The 24,267-nt window shown below is 37.4% G+C and overlaps 1 protein-coding gene across 1 annotated transcript; it reads right to left on the reverse strand.

Moving 5' to 3' along the window:
• Nucleotides 1-844: 844 nt before the first annotated feature.
• Lrit3 (leucine rich repeat, Ig-like and transmembrane domains 3) lies at nt 845-22,447 on the reverse strand. Its single transcript, XM_040293122.2, has 4 exons — nt 22,218-22,447; nt 17,813-18,285; nt 7,013-7,318; nt 845-5,616 (listed from the first exon to the last, which is right to left on the reverse strand). The coding sequence occupies exons 1-4, from the start codon at nt 22,418-22,420 to the stop codon at nt 4,553-4,555; spliced, it is 2,046 nt and encodes a 681-aa protein (XP_040149056.2). The 5' UTR covers nt 22,421-22,447; the 3' UTR covers nt 845-4,552.
• Nucleotides 22,448-24,267: the final 1,820 nt, after the last annotated feature.

Consider the following 24,267-nt stretch of genomic DNA (forward strand, 5'->3'; position numbering starts at 1 on the left):
CTTTCTTAACTATGGGCCCGATGGTGACTGGCAAGGCCAGAAGTATCCCAGCAAACTCAGGTTGTCATTCCACAGCCCTTGAGCCTCTGGATCCACCAGGCAGAGTGACTTGGGCATGTAGTTCCAAACAGACATCCTAGGGGTTGTCACACACACTGAGAAGCCACATTGTTTCATGGAGAGAGTTTAAGGGGACAGCAGTGATGTGTCTTTAATGATTTTTTTTTTAACTTCACTAATGCTGTTAGTCCAGGGGCACATGGGGGATACTCCTCTCATTCTCCCATGGGAGGACATGCAACAGGCAAACTTTCTGCAGATAAGCTTTACCTTAGCCTTCTTGGTCTGTGGTGTTATGGTGCCATGATCCTTCTGAGTGAGGAGCTGGAACAGGAGACAAACCAGCTGGCCACCAGCGCTTCAGGTGGGATGTCTTCCTGCACCGTCTTCTTCCTCCCATGCTGTCCTCCTCCCTGGGGCAGGGAGCCAGAACAGTCTAAGAGTAATTTGGGCAGGCTTTATCTGGTGACAACCTCCATGATGTAGGCACAGACAAAATGCATGGAGAAGAGCACAATAGACAGAAAGCAGAACAAACCCCCAGGCCCTCTGCAGAGCAGTCCTCAGGGGAGCACCCAGTTTCTTGACCAGAGCCAGTCCCCAGTAACTGTCTCCCAATTTTCCCACAGAAATGACTGTCCTTACTCAATCACCTCCTCAAATCCCATCCGCATTGCCAGTTTTCATGTTCAAGGGTCTCGGGTGGTCCTAGTCAGCCAGCTTCCCAAGGGGTGATTTCCCCCCTCAGGCCAAACCAAGTCAAAGATGAGTCTCAGGCACAGTCTGTTGCTCAAGCAATTTATTCCGGCAACACTCCACAGGATGGCCAGCGGAGCAGGCTGGTGGCATGGGCCAGATACAGTCATGGGATCAGATGGCAGACTAACTGAGAAGGTTTCTATTCAGATTGTTCTCAGAGTGTGGGGGATCCTTTCCCCTTTATTATAGCTGTATTCAATTGAGACCAATTAACATGGGTTTCTTTCATAAAAGGAGTTTCAGCTACTCTTATAAGGGTCAGCTGTGTGCTAAGGTTCATGAGAGTTGCATGTAAGCTGAAGTCTCCTGGACTTCCCCAGAGCAAGGGGCATCATATTGCTAAGTGACACACTGTGTCATACCTGCAAGATGCCTGAGTGAGCCTTATGGCTTTCGTTAATCATATTAGCCACAATATCTCTCAGGGTATATGCTACATTATGAAAAACTTCTTAAAAAAAAACAAAAATAAGCCAGGTACAGTGGAGCCCACCCATGATCGTAGAGACTCAGGAGGCTGAGGCAGGAGGATTGCAAGTTTGAGGCCAACCTCAGCAACTTAGTGAGACCCTGTGTTAAAAATAAAAAGGGCTGGGGTTGTGGTTCAGTGATAGAGCACTCCTGGGTTCAATCCCCTGTGCCACACACACACCAAAAATAAAATAAAGCTTAAATCTTATTTATAATGTCTCTTTCCTAAGTATTTATTGACTTACTTCAATTTCTCCTGATATTTTTAATCTAGAAAAAAGGTTTGACCAAATGAATCTACTAAAGCTTCTTTTTCAAAATCCTAAAATATCCTTTTGGGATCTAAAAAAGGAATTTCAAGAAATAGTTAATAATTTCAAAGCCCTTCCCCTTATCCAGAGAATCAGAATAAAATGTGGCAAAAGACAGTGTATGGTACTTAGCCTATCTGTACATCTTCTGACAAAGCAGAAATTAAAAATTAAAAAAGGAAGAGAAGAAGAAGGGAAGAGGGAATTCCTTAATAGGACACCCATGGCACAGAGTTAAAAACAAGAATCAACAAATGGGACTTACTCAAACTAAAAAGTTTTTTCTCAGCAAGAGAAACTATAAGAGAGGTAAATAGGGAGCCTACATCCTGGGAACAAATTTTTACTCCTCACACTTCAGATAGAGCCCTAATATCCAGAGTATACAAAGAACTCAAAAAATTAAACAATAAGAAAACAAATAACTCAATCAACAAATGGGCCAAGGACCTGAGCAGACACTTCTCAGAGGAGGACATACAATCAGTCAACAAGTACATGAAAAAATGCTCACCATCTCTAGCAGTCAGAGAAATGCAAATCAAAACCACCCTAAGATACCATCTCACTGCAGTAAGATTGGCAGCCATTATGAAGTCAAACAACAAGTGCTGGCGAGGATGTGGGGAAAAGGGTACACTTGTACATTGCTGGTGGGACTGCAAATTGGTGCAGCCAATTTGGAAAGCAGTATGGAGATTCCTGGGAAAGCTGGGAATGGAACCACCATTTGACCCAGCTATTGCCCTTCTTGGACTATTCCCTGAAGACCTTAAAAGAGCGCACTATAGGGATACTACTACATCGATGTTCATAGCAGCACAATTCACAATAGCTAGACTGTGGAACCAACCTAGATGCCCTTCAATAGATGAATGGATAAAAAAAAATGTGGCATTTATACACAATGGAGTATTACTCAGCACTAAAGAATGACAAAATCATGGCATTTGCAGGGAAATGGATGGCATTAGAGCAGATTATGTTAAGTGAAGCTAGCCAATCCCTACAAAACAAATGCCAAATGTCTTCTTTGATATAATGAGAGTAACTAAGAACAGAGTAGGGACGAAGAGCATGAGAAGAAGATTAACATTAAACAGGGATGAGAGGTGGGAGGAAAAGGGAGAGAGAAGGGAAATTGCATAGAAATGGAAGGAGACCCTCATTGTTATACAAAATTACATATAAGAGGAAGTGAGGGGGAAGGGGAAAAAAATAAGAGAGAGAAATGAATTACAGTAGATGGGGTAGAGAGAGAGATGGGAGGGGAGGGGAGGGGAGGGGAGGGGGGATAGTAGAGGATAGGAAAGGCAGCAGAATACAACAGACACTAGTATGGCAGTATGTAAATCAGTGGATGTGTAACCGATGTGATTCTGCAATCTGTATACGGGGTAAAAATGGGAGTTCATAATCCACTTGAATCAAATGTATGAAATATGATATGTCAAGAGCTTTATAATGTTTTGAACAACCAATAATAAAAAAAGATTAAAAAAATAAATAAATAAAAAGATTCAGAAGACGCAATACTGATAAAAGATGTAGGAAAACAGGTACATTTCCACATTTTAAAGAGAATGTAAACTGTTAGAATCTTTTAGGAAGTTATATAATAATTAATATTTATTAAAATAAAAGCATGTTTTTATCTAGCTATCTCATTTTAGGAGTTTATTTAATAAAAGAAAATGAGAAGCACAAAAACAAAGTGGAGACATTTACTGTATCACATTTATAAAAGCAGACAACTAGAAACAACCTGAACGACCATGAATCAGGAGGTGTTTGAATTGAAAAAATAATGGCATATTTACACCATGAAAAACTATGTAGCTGTTAAAAAGGAATGAAAATGACTTATAAACAATGACTTGAAAAGATACCCACAATATCACAAAATGTTTACTATAGTCCTATTTATAGAAATGACAGCAAACACTCAAAAATGAAAGTCACTGATTTAAGTACTTTCGATTGTAAGCAGTGAAAAGAATGAACATGTCAAATGTAAACAGTGGATACAGGGGGAGGAAGAGGGCTTAGTTTTTCTTTAATCATTTCTAAATTGTTCCAAAGTACGGTTTGTAATTAAAATTTTATATCTGAAAAAAAGAAGAAGGGAAGAGGGGAAAGACAAAGAAAGTAAGAGCAAATGGCCAAATATTAAAGAGATTGTTTTAAATTTAGCACATCTAAAATAGAACGCCCATATGATCTATCAGCAGATGTGTTAAAATGCAACAGTTATCATTATTTAGAAATGGCTTATTGGTCATGATCCTCTTTTTTCCATTTGTTTTTTTTTCTGATACTAATATTTCTAAGCACAGGGGGAGTTTTTTTTTTTCACATGAAATATGAACACCTCTGCAGTAGTACAGTGCATAATGAAAACAACAGAAAGAACCCTCCCTCTCCACTGAGATGGATTTAAACCCTAGTGGCACAAAATTCTTTATGATCCCATGTTCACTAACACACTGACTGGGTAGTGGCCACAAATGTCCACAGCAAATGCCACAAAGCACTTTTTACATGAATGAGCATCAAGGCATAGGTGGTTATACTAATCTATTTTCATTGCTCAAAAAAATTTTAAAATGCAGAGTTCACTTGTTATAACTATTTCCACATGAATTTAAGAACTAAAACATCACCCTAAAATCATTATTAAGTACCTCCCTAAAAATTATTTCTGGGGACATTCTTCACACAACAAACGTCAATATTATTTGTCTTTTCAGTTCAGAAGTCTCATAATATTTTTTTGGAAAACACTTCCATTTGGGATATTTTATGTAATATATGAAAATCTGTCCAAAAGTCACCCATACAGAGGGTCAACTAAACCACTGGATGCTTTATTTTTGTAGCTCACACATACCTGAGCTGCAAAACCTTAACAATAATACTCAGGTTTAGAACTGTCACTTTTAAGAAGTCATCTAAGATTCCACACTTGACCTAGAACACAGCAGCAACTTTTCTGAATCGTCTCTGTGCCTTCTTGTCCAGAGATCCCCTAGACTTTGAGACCTGGGCGACAGGGTCTCAAATTGGATATAAGTCTCTTTTGCCAAATCATCTTCCCAGAAAGATTCTGACTTACACTGCAGTTTGCAAACTTTATACAATAAAAAACAAATTAACGGCAAGACAATAACACAGGCAGTACTGGTCACCACGATGAGGAAAGACCATTGCGAATCACCTTCGTCGACATTGTCAGTGGAAAATGTGATGCACTGGTCCTTCTGGGGAGGCACTCCTTTTGGACAGACACATGCCACGTACTGTCTTCCAGGCTCCAAGCCATCTAGGGTTACTTGGTTCTTGTTGGGGTCTGCATTCAACAGCAGCAGATCCTTCTCACCATACTTGGAATATAGCACAGTCAGCCCAGAGCTATGTGTGGTGTTAATGGTGTTCCAGGTTAAGGTCACACTCTCTTTCGTCTCGATGACTACCCTAAGGTCTTCTATTGTGGCATTGGTCTCCAGGGACATTGCTTGATCCAACAATGCCAGCTCTCCTTTCTTATTGTCACTGACAGGAGGAAGCTTGCTCCCCCACTTCTCCACCTTTACTTTTCTTTTCCCATCTGGTCGGAGCTGGAGTGGCTGCCTGCTGGCCCTGGTGATGCTTGCTGAAATGCCAGGTGTGGTTGAAACAATGGAGACAGGAGACAAAGAGGAAGAAGCAACAGAGGCAGGAGACAAAGCAGAAATAGAAAAAGAAGAAGAGGAGGAAGAAGAGGATGAAGGTGTGGATGTCAGTCTTCCAAATTCCGGTTGCACCTCCTCCTCGGGCTGATCTCCAGTTCTCCTTTCCGAAGTGTCTGATGCTATGGTGGTTGTGACAGTGCCAACCACTGTCACGGTAACCACAGCTTCTGACTTCCCAGCCAAATTTTTGGCCTTACATTTGTAATCCCCAGCGTCCTTGTAAGAAATGCCTGTCAAGCTTATTATGGACCATCTGACTCCTTCCTCTGGAGACTCCTGAATTACTGGAAGAAAACAAACATATGCTCTGAGAAAAAAAGAAAAAGGAAAAATTTGAGCAGTCATGCCAGCTAAGAAGGAAACAACTACCTGCTTTATATCCATCCCTCTCACATAACCCAAGAAGTAAATGGTACTTTACAAGTCTCTGATGGTGGGTAATGACTCTGCAGATGGTTTTTATGAACTCCAGGACCTGCCAGGTGCTGTGAGATCTGTATGGGGAATGATATTTTATTTTTTAATTTAATTAAATTTAATTTTTTGATACTAGGGATTGGACCAGGGCTTCGAGCTGGCTAGGCAAACACTCTATGGGAAATTTGAATTTTAGTAAACTTTTGTTTACTAAATAGTATGTAATTTTAGATAAGTCCATTAGTGTCTTTAGACCTATGTTTCTGCATTTGCGAAAAAAAGAGGGCAAGATGGTGATCTTAGAGGTCCCTTCCAATTTCAAATGTGATTCTATAAAAGGTTTATCAAAAGACCTCATTTAAATATTGCTCAACATATTTTTTTAATTGTAATAAAATGCATTTATCCATGTATCCAGAAGATAGCCCATCATTCAGGGTCATGGAAGAGTTGTCATTTGTATTCTAAATCCTTTATATTTAACTTAGGCAAACCAGTAAGCTATAGATGCTTTTGCTTGCAGAATAATATATATTTTTTACAAAATTATAATTTTGCTTTCCTAAACATTAAAATCTAAACATATTTCCATTCTGTTTTGATTTTAGAAGTTTTCTGAAATATAACAATAGCCCAAAAGTTAGGTCACCAGTTTAAACTGTGGGCTCTTTACTAGTTATTTGAGGAATTTGAAGCCTTGACTTTTGTGATCCATTGGGTTTCATTATTTAGACCTCAATTTTAATTCATTTTGAAGAGTTTCAAAATTATATACCTTTAATCATCAGAATATCACTGACTAAGTCACTAAAGTATGGGTTTGGAAAGATCTGAAAAGTCTAGGTAATCAGCATTTCTAAAATTTATGCTTTTGCCTCAGAATAAGGTTTCCATTTAATTTATTTAAATAATCATTCAAAAGGATACTCTTGTATGAAAATCATTTTAAAAATTTTTTTGATGGTTTTACATTTTCAAGTGAGCCGTATCCTAAATGATAGAGCAACAACAAGGGCCTTGTGTCCATCCACTGGATTTCTACTTAAGAAAAAAAAAAAAGATTAGGTTGTCTAACTTTATCTAGATAAAGATAATCTGAGAAATATAGTAATCGATAAATAGCACCTTTCAAATCCCTTGCATCCAACAATTCTCATGTGTTTTTTTAGAGTTAATCTGCCAATTTCAAATTACACAGGAACATGAGATTAAATTCAGACTTTTGCAAACTCCTGGTTTCATAGGGCTGAATGAAGAAAATACCTGTATAATTAACTGGTGAGCTGTCAGATCTGGTCCATGTGAGCCGTGGGGTGGGGTAGCCAGTGGCATCACACCGCAGCAGAACATTACTTCCCAGAGCTGACATGATTTTGGTGGCCGAAGTCATCACGGATGGCTTCAGACACTGCTCCAACTCAGCCTTCTGAAACAAAATCCCTGAGAGGTGCTCAGGGTCACTACACACCATCATTGGGTCAAGAAGCACTATGGTCGGGTCAGCAACCTTTGACAACTCAATTATTTTGGAAATGTGACAGTCACAGAACCAAGGGTTGTCCTGCAGACCTAAAACAGAAGGAAGAAAAGGGATAATCAATGATATTCTGACAAATTCAGATATCACAGCCTCTTGAGAAAGAAGGTGTCTATAGTCTCTCTAATAATAGAAGTGCTTGCGGGATCAAATACAGTCAACTGGATATCAGTTGTGCCCTACAATTCAGCGACCTTGAGGAACACATCTTGTCTGTTAGTTCAGATCATTAATTATCATAGCTTATATTTACCGAGCATGGACTCTGTTCTGGGTTCTACTCTAAACACTAACCTGTATTATCTCATTTAATCCCGATAATCCTGACCAAGATAGTATTATTATTCCCATTTTAACGATTAAGAAGCTGAGTCACAAAGAGACCAAATAACTTGGTGGTTGAGGTCATCCCTACATGAGTGGTGATGAAGTGAAGGAAGATGCAGGCCAAAATCCTTGACCAAGGTTATTCAGATTAGAGCCAAGATTTGAATCCAAGTATCAGAGAACGCTGTTAATACAGTGATAGAAATACTTCTAGGGTAATGTGAAAGTACTCATAGCACCATATAGGGGAGAGTCATCTAACTCAGCCTGGAATATGTCGTGGTTTTGAGTGATTTGAAGACGTGTTGAGGTAATACAAGTTTTGTGTAGCAAAACCATAGTGTGAAATGCAGCCAGTGGTAGGAGATGAGACTGGAAAGGCTGGAAAGGGCAAACATATGACATGGCCTGAGTGTCAAATGGAGACTCTGTGAGGTGTTTGCTCAAATCTCTCTTCAAGAGAGAATCACCTACAAGGAACGCAGTTAGCTGACCATTTCCAGTTGCAAACACCTTTGGGATCTGCTTCAGCCTTCAGAACTGTTAGCAGAATTCTTTTGGTCTTCCAAGAACTTGCTAGTGAGATCTTAAAGGAAGTGAGGAAGAAGTTACTGGAAACAGAAGAAAGTGGATCCTTGCTTTGGAGTGGCAAAAAGTGACACGTTTAGCAACACTGTCACCTGTGGTAAGCAAGAAAAGCAGAGTACACACTCAATGAGAAGATTGATGTACCAAAGGATAGTTCCACAAAACATGCTGAAACTGCTGCCTGGTAGCTTCTCGCTGGTAAAATGCAAAGGAAAAAACCACAGCTAGACAACTGTTCATGAATAAGAACCAAAACTGTTCCCCAATCCCAGCCTCTCCAGAGTACTCAAATTAAGAAGTGACTTCAGAGCAAAAACCAAATTCAGGGTCAGACTACAAAATTATTTACTGAAATCTCAGATGGATCTAAGATGTGTTTCAGAGCACTACGGCAGACAAGTCTCTCTGAAGGCCTCAAGGGTTTTGTCCTGGAATACCCTCACAGAAAGCCCAAGACAGAAAAGGCTGCAATGCAAAGATTAGTGATTATAACTATTTACTAACGGATTGTGGAATATAAACAAGACGACAAACTGTAATTTAAAAATTTCTACCCATGGTAGAAATTTAACTGCTAATTTGTATAGTCTATATTTCTGTTTATACCTTTTCTTATTATAGTAGAAGTTCATGACTAGATTATTTTTCCGACAGGATTGGTAAGGGTTTTCTTTTTTAAATCTTCTATTCTAGAAGTTTGCTTTTCTTCCATGAGCATATAACCTTGAACTTTTTCCTCTTGCAATAAGTCCTGTGAATCAATGACTAATTAATAATAGTCATTTGAATTCTGTTCTCTTAAGTGTTGATTCTTTCACCCAGTTTAATGCCACAAGCAGACTCTCTAGTTTATTTTTATACTGAATGACCAAGTGTGGCTCTGAAACCTAATGTCTGGACTGAAATCCCAGTTCTAGAAAGTTCCACAATAGTGGAAGGTATCTAACAACCTCTCTCAGTCTCATCTATAAAATATATATAATGGCAGTAATTCATTCATATAGGTGCATGAAATTTTAATTAAATAATTCATGTAGTTTTCTTCAAATGATCATGTTAAAAATCTCTGTAAACTTTAACCAATCTTGCTAAACAATACTTAAAGCATCATGTTAATATGGTTAAAATTTCAAACTCAAAATAAGCAGTAAATTTCACTCAGAGAAAAACATTTTTTACATTCTAGTCCACATTTTCTTCCTGAAAACAAAGAGACCTAACTTATGCAATCCATACCTATATTAAAAACAAAGTCCTAGTGGTGATGTGACCTGATAGATACTGAAGCACCTAGAATAATGAAGTCAGTTAATAGACATTCAAAATCCCACTTCACATTGTAAAACACTAAAAAAAGAAATTGAAAAAGACCTTAGAAGATGGAAAGTCCTTCCTTGTTCTTGGATAGGCAGAATTAATATTGTCAAAATAGCCATAGTACTAAAAGCAATATACAGATTCAATGTAATTCCCATCAAAATACCAATGACACTCTTCATAGAACTAGAAAAATGAACAGTCCATAAATTCATTTGGAAGAATAAGAGACCCAAAATATTCAAAGCAATTCTGAACAAGAAGAGTGATTCAGGAGGCATCATAATATGTGATCTTAAATCATACAGCAGAGCAGTAGTAGAGCAGTAGTAACAAAACCAGCATGGTATTGAGGCAGAAAGCTAGACCATCCATAGACAGACAGGATAAGAGTCTCAGAGAAGGGAAAGAAGGAAGGAGATCATGTCATCCTGGAAGAGGACATTGGGCCTAGAGAACATCTTATTGCTGCCGCTGCAGCTTCAACCACAATGGTGCCTTCTTAGCTAGAACACCTGTTACTGTTCCTAACAGCTCCAACTACAATGTCTATTCTTTATCTACCAGGACTCTGAGCCCTAGCAATGGCCAACCACAGAATCTACCCTTACCTTTTTTCAATAGACGTGTCCAACCATGAGGTTGGACTCATGTTCTTAATTACGTAAATAAGGGATTGAACTTATGCACTTATGACTGCCTTATTAAACTCAGACCTTGAAGAGTTTGATTGGTCCATGCTAAGATCCCTCATTAACAGGGTCCCCACCAATCACCTACACTAGGCATCAGATATGCCTTTAGAAGCCCCCAGGCAAAGAACAGGCTGTGATACCCTCCCTTGGGATTCCTCTCCTACTATGGGACCCTATTTCTGCCTTAAATAAATCTTATGACTCTACTCTCTTGCTTCTCTGAGGATCTCATTCTTTGAATTCAGGAGATAAAGAACCCATCTGACATCTCCATGTAACAGTACTGACATCAAAATAGACATGAAGAACAATGAAATAGAAAACACAGAGTCAAACCTACAGACTCACAGCCATCTTTACAAAGATGTCAAAGATACTTTACAAAGATGTCAAAAAATATAATGTTGGAGAAAAGATAGCCTTTTTAACATATGGTGCTAGGAAAACTTGAATATTCATGTGTAAAAGAAGGAAATCAGATCCCTCTCACCCTGCACAAAGGTCAAATCAAAATTGATCAAAAACTTAGGAATTAAATAAAAAATATTGCAACTGCTAGAAAAAAAATATAGGGCCAACCCTCCATCATATAGGTACAGGCAACAACTTCCTGAACAAGACCCCCTAAAGTCAAGAAATAAAACCAAGAATCAGTAAGTGGGATGCCATCAAATTAAAAAACAAAACAAAAAACTTCTTCACATCAAAGAATTGATTAGGAGCATGAAGAGAGACCTAAAGAATGGGAGAAATCTTTGCCAGCTGCTCCTCTGGCAGGGGAATAACACCATAATATATAAAAAACTCAAAAACCTTTTAACATCAGTCAGGTGTGATGGCACATACCTGTAATCCTAGCAGCTCAGGAGGCTGAGGCCGAAGGATCGTGAGTTCAAAGCCAGCCTCAGCAAAAACAAGGTGCTAAGCAGCTCAGTGAGACCCTGTCTCTAAATAAAATATAAAATAGGGCTTGGGATGTGGCTCAATGGTCAAGTATCTCTGAGTTCAATCCCTGATACCCTCCTCCCCCAAAAGTTTCGAAAGGTTAAAATTTTTGAGTTTTCCATCAGTTGGTATTGTCAGAATTATGATGTAATTAAATTAGTAAGAAGTCAATGAAATGAAAATATGGTTCCCCTCTCACAAGTGATCCGTTCTCAAAGTGAAGATCCAGCCACACACTTGCTCACTGATTTAGGAGAAATAACACTAGTGAGAAGAAGAGCACAGGGGGCAAAATGACAAGTGCCCTTCAAGCAAAGATGTGTTATCCTTGCACTTAAGAGGATGAAAAGAAATATTTTAAGGTAGATAAAAATAAATCAAAATATTTTAGAACAAAACATGTGTACACCCACCTTAACATAGTAAAAATTCAGAAATACAATACAAAAAATAGTTATATCAAAATAAAAGGTGAATTAAATTTTATATGTATACATTTTTGTCAACCTAAATATAAAATCTCTGTTCACCATAGCAATTTCATTATTTGACTTTAAGATTAGTTTCTAAGTCTGCCAATGAGCACATCAAATAAAATTAATAATAATTATGTAGAATAATAAATAATAATTACATAGAATGCCTTAAATTTTCAAGCCACCTGGACTTATTAAGATAGATTTTTTTCTTTGATAATACTAACAAGAAGTTAAAAAATATTATTTCCTCTGAGGAAAAAATGGCACTTGTCAAGAACTGTAAAGGCTCTAAGAGATTATTTAGGTTCAAGGGCTGCCAAACCCACTGCAGTTTGTCTAAGACTTCCCTGATATTAGCACTGAGAGAACCACATTGTGGGAAACCCTAATAGAAAATAGAAGGTGGCTTGGCCACAGTTCATAGATCATTCAGTACTGGAAGAAACCATCATCTTAGTAAGCCTGCCAACTCTTTGCTCTGGAGAGAGGCTTAGCTCTACTTTCCAAATCTGTTTTCTTAACAAAAATCCTTGCAAAGACAGTGCAGAATAAAATGCAATGTTAGTGTCTACATCTGCTCACGAGACATGAAACAGTCTAGAGAGACATGGAAAGTTATCTCACAACAGCACTAAACATCTAAGGAAGGCTCTAACTCAGTCCTTACAATTGCATGTTGTAAAGATGAGAAAACCAAGCTTTGGGAAGGTTAAGGAATCTGTTCAAGGTCACACAATTGGGCAGCCAGGATTTGAACTTAAGTATCTAGATTTTAAAGCACCTGCCACACAACCTGGCTATGTCTTATGCCACCACGTTGTTTTGTAGCAACTCAGGGAGCCAGTATTATTCTTCCAATTTCACGCCAGAGGAAATCAAAGAACAAAGAGATCACTACTTTGACTTTGTAAGTGGATTAAAGTCCTGAATAACTCCCAGACTTTTTTTTAGCCTCCTAATCTAATTCTTCTTATATCATAACCCATCTCTGTCACCTAAAAACATGGGTGGCAGCTGTAAGTGCTATAATCTACAAATAAAAATTATCAAAGCAACAGCACCTGAAGTAAAAATGTCTATATAGAGAAAGATTCAAGAGCTATAACATTAACAGTTTCATTCATACTTTGGAAGTATTATAAAAATGTGTTAACAGGGCTGGTGATATAGCACAGTGGTAGAGCACTTGCCTAGCATACATGAGGGCCTAGGTTCAATTCCCCAGCACTGCAAAAAATAAAAATGGCAAAATATGTTAACTATGAAATAAAATTCTTTTAAAAATTAATTAATGTAAGCCAGGTATAAATTTTAAAAAATATTTTCAAAAATATAATATGTATATAACTATTTATCCTAATTTTAAAACATCTAAGGTACAATTTTTAAAACCTGAATAAAAAGTAACTCAGGAACTGAACACATTTATAGTTGTTTTTTTTTTTCTTGAGGGGACAAAGGTACAGAAACTCTCTAAAGTTAAATTGTTACTTGTACTGCATTCCTTCAAGGTAGTACACCAGCTACAATCACAATAATTTGAATTTATTTATTTATTTCATATAACTGTTCTTGGATGGGACAAGTGAGCTTTGATTTATTCCCTTTCTAAAAGAGTAATTTTTCTTGGATTAAAGTGGTTGGATTGAATATGATGTGTGTGTGTGTGTGTGTGTGTGTGTGTGTGTGTGTTTATAAAAAGTCAGGAATAAATTCTTGTACAGACATAAGTCCTTGAAGGTGAAGATAATGCCTTACTCAGCTTTGTGGAAACAGTTATGGTTAGCAATTGAATGGGAAAGGAAAATCTTTTCAATAGACAATGTTGGAATAACTGAGTATCTGTTTGGAAAAAATTAATAAACTTCAACTCCAACCTCCCACTAGCCTCAAAAACTATTTTGAGATGGATAATAGTCATAAGTATAATATAAATACTGATTACTAATATAAATGTACAGGTAAAAACTGAATATAAAAGCTAAAACTATAAAGAAAATAGAATATCTTCATCATCTTGAGGTAAGCAAATATTTCTTAGATGGTACACAGAAAGCACTAACTGTAAAAGATAAAACTAACAAACTAGATGTCACCAAAACTTAAAAGACTTTCTAACCAAATGCTCCATGAAAAAGTGAATGGACAAACCAACCTTAGAGAAAATAGTTATATTCCTTATAACAGAAAAGACTTGCCTTCAATAGTAAAGAAAGATAAATAATCCTAAAAAAGTTAGACAAAATTCATGAACAGGTATTTCATAAAAGAATATATACAAATAAGCCAGGCACAGTGGTGCACATCTGTAATCCCAGAAACTAAGGAGGCTGAGGGCAGGAGGATTGCTAGTTCAAGGCCAGCCTCAGAAACTGTCACAAAATTAAAAATAAAAAAGAACTGGGGGACTGGGGTTGTTTCTCAGTGGTAGAGCACTTGTCTGGCATGTGTGAGGCACTGGGTTCCATCCTCAGCAACACATAAAAATAGATAGATAAATAAATAAATACATTAAATAAAAGACTAGGGCAGTGATAAAGTGCCCCTCAGTTCAATATCTAGAAATCCCTAGAAATATATATACTTCTAAACTAAAATCACAATGTGATACTGCTTCCTGAGCAACTTGCTTAGGAATAGTTATAGAATAACTAATATGAAAAAGACAACATGAAGTATTCAGGAGGATATGGATCAATCAGGCTGTCCTAAGTGCTAATGGGATTGTATAAAGTTATGTAACCTTTTTGGAAACCTGGAAGTTCCTTAAAAGGTAATACCTATAGCTGTTCTATAACCCAGAAATTTCAATCTTAGAGATTTATCCAAGAGAAATGAAAACATGCCACAAAAACCTTTGCACAAGAATGTTAACAGAAGCCTAATTCATAATAGCTCCAAACTAGAAACAGCTCATGTGTCCAACAGGGAGGAAGGCTGAACAATGGATTCATTCACACATTTGAATACGATCCTGCAGTAAGGAACAACTGATATGTGCAACAACACAGATGAATCTCAGAAACATGCTGCTGGGAGAAAAGAACCCCAGCCCTGGAGTGCATGCTGTATGATTGCATTTCTATGGCATTCTAGAGCAGGCAAAATTAACCCATGGTGATAGAAATCAAAATAGTGACTGAAGTGAGGGGAGATTGACAGGGAAGGGGCTCAGGGGAAATTTCCAAGGGGATAACAATATTCTCTATTATAAAGGTGTGGGTTACACAGGGTAGATATCTACCAGAATTTACCAAATTATACACTTTGATCTTGCTTTTCACTGTATACAAAGTATATCTCAATCTCTTAATTAAAAATTATAGTTTAAAACATAAGAGCAATGTCTCTGGAGAGGGACTGTGAATTTGGAGCTTGACTCTATGTCCTCACCAGCTGTAAAAAGAGGGTGTTGATAATTAAAGACACCTTGTGGAGCTCTTCTGAGGGCTCAGCAGATGTATGGGAGGAGAGCACCTAGGAAGGTGGAGACTTAACAATCTGAATTTGTCTTCTGCAGTTCTAGCAAAGATCCTAGCGAAGTGCCAGCCATATGGACAGAGAGGGAGAAGTGTTGCCTGAAGTAAATTAATGCCATCTTAAAAATTTCTGTGGGAATACTCAGGCTGCCACTGTCCTTCAGGCAAATTCCATCATGAGTAGAAGAAACCCATGTTTACCACTGAAAAATCTGGGCACCAGTAAAAAACACCCAATAAAGTATTTATGCCTTCTCCAAGCGCAGGTTTTTTCCTTCAAGATAAACGGTGGTAGGCCTTACAGAAGATGCTTGTGTAAATATTGGCTACAACTTAAGAAAGAGACCATGGAAATTTACTTGTATTACAAATCAAAAAATCAAGTTTAAAAAAAAGTCAAGCGTTCATGGTTCATTTAAATGTTTACTTGCAGGACACTCGTTTATGGTTTTTGTGGATACATGAAAGAACAATTTTACTAAGTCGATATTTTCACTCATGTTGAAGAGAGCAACTGAAAAGCCTGCCCCTGAGGTTTTTTTGTTTGTTTTGTTTTTAATTAAATAAATACATGATTTAATGAGATCCTTTAAGTGATGTGTTTATGAGGACAATAACTTCGGTATTATTACATACTTTGTATTACAGAGGAGTGGGGGTGGGGTGGTCCCTGGGACAGGCAGTGTTCACACCTCAGCTTCCCCACCACATGGTGTGTGAACTTGGTCACGTGGCTTACCTGTGTGCCGTTTGTCTTCATTTATAAAATGAGGAGGAAAGGGTACTTCCCATGGTGTTAATAAGGCCAGAAGAACCTACTTATGTTAAATATTAGAACTAGGCCTGCCCTGAGTAGCTCCCTCAAGACCAGCTATTACTATTATTATTGCAAATAGAACCTCCATCTACTAACCATAATAAGGGTAATAAAAAATAAAAGCAGGACATAGCCCACTGGAAATTCCACAGGGCACCTGCAAAGATGTAATTGGTACAGGCAAATAGTAAATTCTAGAAAATCTAGACAAGTTCTTATCACTATATTTCAATAATGCAACTGGAAGACTCACGTAATGTGGAAGTGACAAAAAAGCTGAATAGAGTGTCTTTACAAGACACTCCTACCCCGTCTCTTCTGTTATGCTAATCTATAAGCATAACTTCGGAGACGGTGCACTCCATCTTCCAAAGAACTGTCACATAAAATATCTCATTTCATTCTCATCATAGTCATGCAAGCAAAATAGAGTCAGGTTGAAATCCCCATTTTCCAGGTTAAAAAATGAGGCTTTTGTGTAATTCATACACATCATTTAGTCTTCTCTTGAGAGGTGACACTTCTATTCCCTGTGTAACATAGTGAACAAGGCTCCGCATATTTCACACAACTTGCTATTTATTATCATGATTATTATCATTATAAAAGTAATACACAGGGCTGGGGTTGTGGTTCAATGGTAGAGCACTTGCATAGGATGTGCGAGGTCCTGGATTTGATCCTTAGCATCCCATAATAATAAATAAATAAAATAAAGGTATTGTGTCCATCTACAATTAAAAAATTAAAAATTTAACTATATATTTTATTTCAACAAATCTGGAGCATGTGATACTGGTCAGCAAGGCTGCATGGCACACATTTCATATCTTTGTTGACAAGACACTTCACTGACCCAGAAGTTAAATACAACCACTTCTGCAGTTATGAAGACATAAGCTGCGAATTGACAACTTATTAGGTGAAAAGTATAACAAAATTTTGACAAATCAAACTGCTTGATCAAGGTTTCGGGCTTATGTCTCAAACAAAAATATATAAGACTTCATTGCCCAAAAAATACCCATGAGAAAGGCCTTTGTTCATTGTTCTCAATCAGGCTTTCACCACGCCAATGAAACAACTGGTGTTTCCACATTTCTGGAAACTATTCTCCATAACTAATTTAAGTACTGGCTCTCTCCCACTCCTAAGAAGCCTGGAGAAGGGTTGAAAAGTTAACAGAGTAGAAGGTTGAATGGGAGATCACTGTGTTCACAAGAATCAGGGCAGATGGTAGATTATGCCTCTCAACTTGAAGCCCTCTCTGTTTAATGAGGCTCATTCTCCCCATCACTACACACACACCCCCACGCCCCCATACACAATACATCTTGCAGAGGGAAAATAGCTAGATCGAGTTTAGCTGATAGGGAACTATTCTATTAAAACTGTGAAATGGGATAGGAAAACTTAGTGGAATGAAACTGATTTAACTCTCCTATGTATATATATGAATATATCATAGTGAATCTCACCATCATGTACATCCACAAGACACTAATTTAAAAAATAATAAGTAAATAGCAGAAAGATCAGTAAAGGGAAGGGAATGGGGTGGGAGGAAGGGAGGGAAAGGGGAAATACTAAGGACTGAATTAGAACAAATTATATTTTATGCTTCTATAATTATCCATAGTATATTCTATTGTCATGTGTAACTAAAAAGAACTAATTTCTAAAAAGTGCAAATAAAGGCTGGTGATGTATGTCAGCAGTAGAGCAAATGTTTTGTATGTATGAGGCCCCAGGGCTCCGTCCCCAGTATAACACACACAAATGCAAATACAAAGAAACCAAATCCAGTAGATTCTGGACCACTAAAGGAATGTGTAGCAAGGTATCTATATATGAAAATCCCAGAGACTTATGAGCTCACCAAGAATAATTCTTCTTGGTAAAAGATCTGGGCCTCTAGATGGTATTGTAGCTAAGTGAGACCAGCTCTCCAGGAAATCGGGCGGCAGTGTGGTTAGTCTGTTGCTTGATAAATCCAAGTAGGTGAGGTTCTTCAGATACCTGACCGCCTCATTTGGCACACTGGTGATTCTGTTATTGTGCAAATCCAGGGTCCTCAGGTAGGGCATGTCCCGCAGAGACACCCAGGGGAAGTTGGCCAGAGAATTCCCGTCCAGGCGCAACTCATGCAGCTGCTTTAGGTTGTAAAAGCTGCTGGGGTCAATGCTGGCCACCGAATTGTAAGCCATCCAGAGGTACTGGAGCTCCACCAGGTAATAGAAGGCCTCAGCTGGAATTGTGCGGATGACGGTTTTTTCTATGCGAAGTTTTGAGGTATCCACAGGGAGGTTCATAGGGACTTGGTTCATATCCAGGTCATTACATAGCACCAACCTAGTGTCAAAGAGTAATGCAAGATTACAATCAAAGAATGTTGTCCATGTTGTTCCTGTTTTGTAATTTAGTTATGGTTTAGGGCAATATGTGGACCTTTATTATCATTATTCCATGGATAATAGGAAAAGATACTTCGTCTTTTTAGTATATAGTATTTGATTTATACTAATTAGATCTACTGAATCTATTTTCTATATTATTGTATCAATTATGTTACTTATGTCTGTGATGATCAGTTCTTCAGCACTCGGACCAAAATACCGGACTAGATCAACTCAGAAGAGGGAAAGTTTATTTTGCGTTTCAGAGATTTAATCCATGGTGGGCCAACACCTAACTCTGGGCCCAAGGTGAGACAAAACATCATGGTGGAAGTGCTGCTCCATTCGTGACTGCTGGAAGCAGACAGAGAAAGCGAAAGGGCCTCAAGGAAGGATGAAACACTTCAGGACCCACCTTCTCCAGCCATGCCCCACCTGCTTGCAATGACCATCCCCTCAGTCCACTCAAACTAGGATGGACTGATTGGGTGACAGCTCTTATGATCTAATCCTTTCAGCTCTGCCTATTCCTGCATCAACACAGGAGCTTTAAGGGGACACCTCATAGCCAAACCATAGCAATATCTACTTGAGATTATTTTCTTAAATTCATTCTCAGTTTTTTCTACATCATCTTCCACAACTCATTTCTATTGTTTTTCTATTTTTCCTGTACACTTCTTGTATTTTGACTTTATGAATATTGATGTCATGATAATTGGTGCTTAATCATAAATATTACATATTTGTTATTACTTATTTTTTAAAAAATTAATACAAGGAGACCTCAATAATTCCTACTCCAAATGTATCAATTTTTCATTCCCTACTTGGTTTTCCCAAAATACTTGTTCATTCTGGTAAACCTGTTCATTAACAATGCATTGTCTTCTTCATCTTTACCATTATGACAGCAGCAACTATGATGCTACATCATATGAAATGACCATTTTTGTAGTAAGTAATGATCAAATATCAGCAATTTCATGTGGTCTGACCTTATTTTTAATGGAGTTATTTCCATGCCAGGCCTGTGCAACTCTATTTAACCATCACAACAGCCTGCTCTGGGCTAACCTTGGTTCAGTTCTAAGCTCTGTCATCTCCTCTATGGCCAAGGAAAGCCTCTTTATCAGACCCACAGCCTCATTTTTCCATATGGCACTGTTACCATGATTAATTTAAAGAGATGTAAAGGTGTTGAGGGTATAGTTCAGTTGTAGAGCACTTGCCTAGCATATGCAAAACCTTGGGTTTGGTCCCCAGCACTGCAAAAACAAACAAACAAAAAACCAAACAAATAAATAAATAAGATACAAAATTCTACATCTTTCTGGATACAATAAGCACTCAGTAGGTATTTCTTTTCTTTTTTGTTCTTTTCTTGACAGGGTCTCACTAAGTTGCAAAGGCTGGTCTCAAATGTGCCATCGTCCTGCCTTAACTTCCCGAGTTGCTGGGATAATAGGTGTGTACCACCATGCCTGTGAAGTCTGTCTCTTAACCACAGACTCTACTACCTGTCTGTCATCAGCATCTCCAGCCTTGACCCACACAGAGTGGTCAGCTCACACTTTCTTTGTTGTTCTTTGAGCTCCCTCAATAGATGTTTTCTGCTATTAACGACAATCCAATTTTACATCTAAAATAACAGAGGCCCAACAACATTAGGTGACTTTCCAAGGTCACCCAGCTAGTGGATTACAGAGCCACCTTCACACCCACTCTTTCCACCTCCAAAGTGCACGTCTTTAGGAAATGGTCCAGGTTAAAATCATAAACTGACCCTATTTGAAAGGATTACTTTGTGGGGGGTATCAAGTGTTTACATAACCTGTGAATGGCTTTCCACCTAAGGAATAAACCAGAAACTGAATTATTCCCTTTGGCACTCTCGAACATAAGTGACCTTGAGCAAGTCACATTGTGGTCTTGTTTATTGGCACAAGTAAAACAGGCATAGAAAAACAAGTCTGTCCCATGAGTTTAAAGTAAGAGGAATTTGAGAACCTAGATTCATTTAAGCCTGAAAATAAAGGCCATTTTTCTTCCATCATATATTCATCTGAGTTAATAATAAATAGCTTTGCAAAATGTCATCTAAATTATGATATGCTATATATTTAGTAAGTCAACAATAAAATGGCCACTTAGTAAAACACATTAGATCAGTTCATTGTGAAAGCCAGCCCATAACCTAAACAGAGGTAAGAAGAACAAAGCAACAATATCCTGAGCATCCTCTCCCTTCTAAAACCTTAGGAGAATAACTTGTGGAATCATTAGAATTCTCTAGGGATGCCTGTTACTCATCTCTAGTTTATTTTATCTCATATTCCAGTGTTGTTTTATTTCACAATAATAGCAGTCCTACCCAATGAGTATTTCAGTATGCCACAATAGAAAAAAGCCTAGACAGGAACCCACAAGGCCTAGCATCTCAATCAACCACTCTAAATTGGCAACCTAGCACAAGTCCTTTCATCTCTGTCAGTTTAAATTCTGTACTTATAAAATGACAGAGGATCTTAATTAGAATAAGTTGTATTCCATGTATGTACAGTACGTCAAAATATACTGTTATGTATATTAAAAAAACAAATAAAAAATAAAATAATAAAATGATAGGGGTTGAACTAGATTACTTGTATATATCTTGCCAAGCATTATTATTATTATTCTGTGCTTTTTGTAAAAGCCACTAGTAATGAGGCCACTTTGGGGAAAGAAACATTTCTATGATAGTTTTATAGATAGTATTCTGGTCTGATCATTAACTATTGCATATATTTGGGCAAATAGGTCTTTAACTTGTGTTCTTTTCATTGTCTTTAACCACCTTGTAAACATCTCAAAAAGATACCATGAATTAGTTAAATAAAGCTAACATGTTAACAAGACAAACTACTCACAAATATGGTTTAATTATTATTATTCTTTGGTTAAAATGGTGCTGGTTTTTTTCTTTTTTTATAGTTATAGATGGACACAATATCTTTATTTTATTTATTTATTTTTATGTGGTGCTGAGGATCGAACCCAGTGCCTCATACATACAAAGCAAACGTTCTACCTCTAGCCACAACCCCAGTCCCGGTGCTGTTTGTTTGTTTGTTTATTTGTTTTAAATAGATTACTTTGTTTAAGAGACTCACTCACTGCTTATTTCAACCACCAAATAAAAAATAATCTGATTTTATTATTAAATACCATTTCCAAAACCAAAAAAGATCTACTTCATTTAGCTAATAAAGAGTTCTGTTTTGCATTTAATTCATATCTGAAAGTGTTTGTTGTACATAAATTCCTTTTCTTACTGCACAGGTAGATGTTGAAATAATCTTGAGATTAAATAACTTCAGTGAAGTCCTATAATCATTACCTTGTCCATTTCATTAGTCAAAATAAAAAATTCTAATTATGAGCCTTCACATTTATGATTATTCTTTCTTTTATCCAGCTGTTGGCATGAAGAATCATCAGAGGAAACAGGGAAAACACCCTGGCAGCCAATGACATGCCCACATCCCACAGGTTTCCCAGGGGAGCCCTCTGCGACCTTCTAGAATCAAGGCCTGAGCTCTCTACACACACTTAAATGTCTCAACCTCCTGAAAGGGACATTTTATGAATATGAGTGTAGTGAATATTTTTGTAACACATTGTGTTTGGAAATTCCAAATCATGTGAGGCTTTTGAGAGTTACACTGCTCAAAATGAGAATAATAAAGCAGTGGGTGATCAGTATTAACACAATTAAACTAAAGTGTATATAAATTAAACCTTCTCTGATTTCTGAAAATAAGTTTGCTTTCAAAATAAGGCTGACTTGTTTGGGCTTTTTTCCTGGAATAATTAGAACCTTTAGTAGCAAGGAGAGGAACATACCTTGAACCTGAGTCGTCATCTCTGCCACGAAGATCACAGGTGCACTGAGAAGGACACGAACACCTTACTACTTCCAAAAAGCTGAGCACAATGCACAGATGTGCAAAAAGAAGCATGGCTTCTTCCAGAGGTAATTTGAACAAAAGGTAAAAACTAAATCCTAAACATTCAGAAACTGGTGTGCCAGGAATGCAAGCCGTCATTTAGCAACAGCAGATTACAAAGGATTAGCTGAGATCTGTAGTTACTTAACCTTCAAGTGTATCTTACAGGGAATCAATAGACCCAGGCTTTGAATATGGTTTTATTAGCAAAGCTACACATTCTAAGGAGAATAAAAATTAAACCTGCCAGGACAATTTCAATAGTTACCCATATCTAAATTTGCGAGGAAATACCCAAATTAAGTGTCTTTCCTATCAATACAATTGTCAGTACAATTTAACACCATTAATGTTGAAAAAAAATTCAGTGTTAGGTTGAAGGTATAGCTCAGTGGTACAGTATTTGCCAAGCATGTGCAATGCCCTGAGTTCCACCCCAGCACTAATAATAATAGTAATTCAATGTCTTAGCAAAAGCTAGAATATTCTGTAGCTTTTTTCCATGTGCATTATAAATATTTTTTTTTGCATTTGCTTTTAACCATCTTGTATAACATCGCTTTGCAAAATTTAGTTTTAAAGATAGAAGCCCATGGCATAAAATTGATTTAAAATAGACATCAATGTTCCCACATACTAGTTATCTGCAAAAACAAAGAATAACAAATCTTGGTCATATATTTTTTAGGGAAAGCTCTTCAATCTACTCCTGATGTTTCAGGAATGAGTCTCCAGTGAAAGTGTGTCCTGAGATTCTTCCAGATCATCTCAGTGAGCATAAGGTTTATCCCAGCATGTTTATTTTTAATGAAGGCAATAACCTCTGTTCAAGAACATATTTTATTCCAAGCTAGTTTCCCAAGTTTGGGGCATCAAAACCATATTTGAATATCACTCTTCATGTCTTTTAGTAATATTAAACTCTAGCAGAAAATAAAAATCTCATTTAAAACTCCATCTACATCCACAAAATGAAAACTCTGCAGGGACAATCAAGGATTTAATCTTCATGTCACATGGTTCTGTCCATCACCTTTAAAGCAAAAACTTTGAAAAAATCAGTTATACAAAACAAGAATATTGTAGAAAACATTACTGAAAACTTATATATATATATAGGGAAGGGAAAGGAAAAGTTCTGGTGACTAAATTAGAACAAGATATATCCCATGCTTCTATAATTATGCCAAAATGGCTTCTACTCTCATGTATAACTAAAAAGAACTAATTAAAGGACTAGGGTTGTGGCTCAGTGGTAGAGTGCTTACCTAGCATGGGTAAGGCACTGGGGTTTGATCCTCAGCACCACATAAAAATAAATAAAAATAAAAGCATTGTGTCCACCTAAAACTTTATATATATATATAAATTTTAAAAAGAATTTACATAGAAATAGTAGAGTCTGAAAATTTTGCTAAATTAAACACTGATTTTCAGATTCTGTACAATTCATTTATTCATCAAATATGACTTCCTCTGTTCTAAGCTAAACTAAGTATTAGGGGGCACAAAGATGAGTAAGCACAAAGAACTCACCTGATTAAGAGAGGCAGAGTAACAAAGAAGCACAAAAGATCACCAAACCCAGCCTTTGTAGGTCAGGCAAGACTTCCTATGGTGGGTGGCACCTGAGCTGCCCTTATGTGGTGCACACTGAGATATTATGAGAAAATCAGGAAAGAGGCACTGTAAGTAGAGGTAACAGCAGGAGCAAAATGGGGGAAGCAAGAAACAATATGGTGTCCTCAGAGAACTGCAAGCACTTTCTGTGGCTCAGGCCCAAGATTCTGAAGCAGGAAGTTAAAAATGAGGGAGAAAGATAAAGCTGGAGAGGTAAAACAGGACCCCGGTTATGGAGCAAGGGACTTAGATTCCCTCTGAAAGAGCTTACACTCAGCCTGTAGGTAAGGCTTGGGAGTGACACATTAGATCATCATTTTAGGTGG

This window comes from Ictidomys tridecemlineatus, chromosome 9, assembly GCF_052094955.1.
Source record: "Ictidomys tridecemlineatus isolate mIctTri1 chromosome 9, mIctTri1.hap1, whole genome shotgun sequence".
Taxonomy (NCBI): domain Eukaryota; kingdom Metazoa; phylum Chordata; class Mammalia; order Rodentia; family Sciuridae; genus Ictidomys; species Ictidomys tridecemlineatus.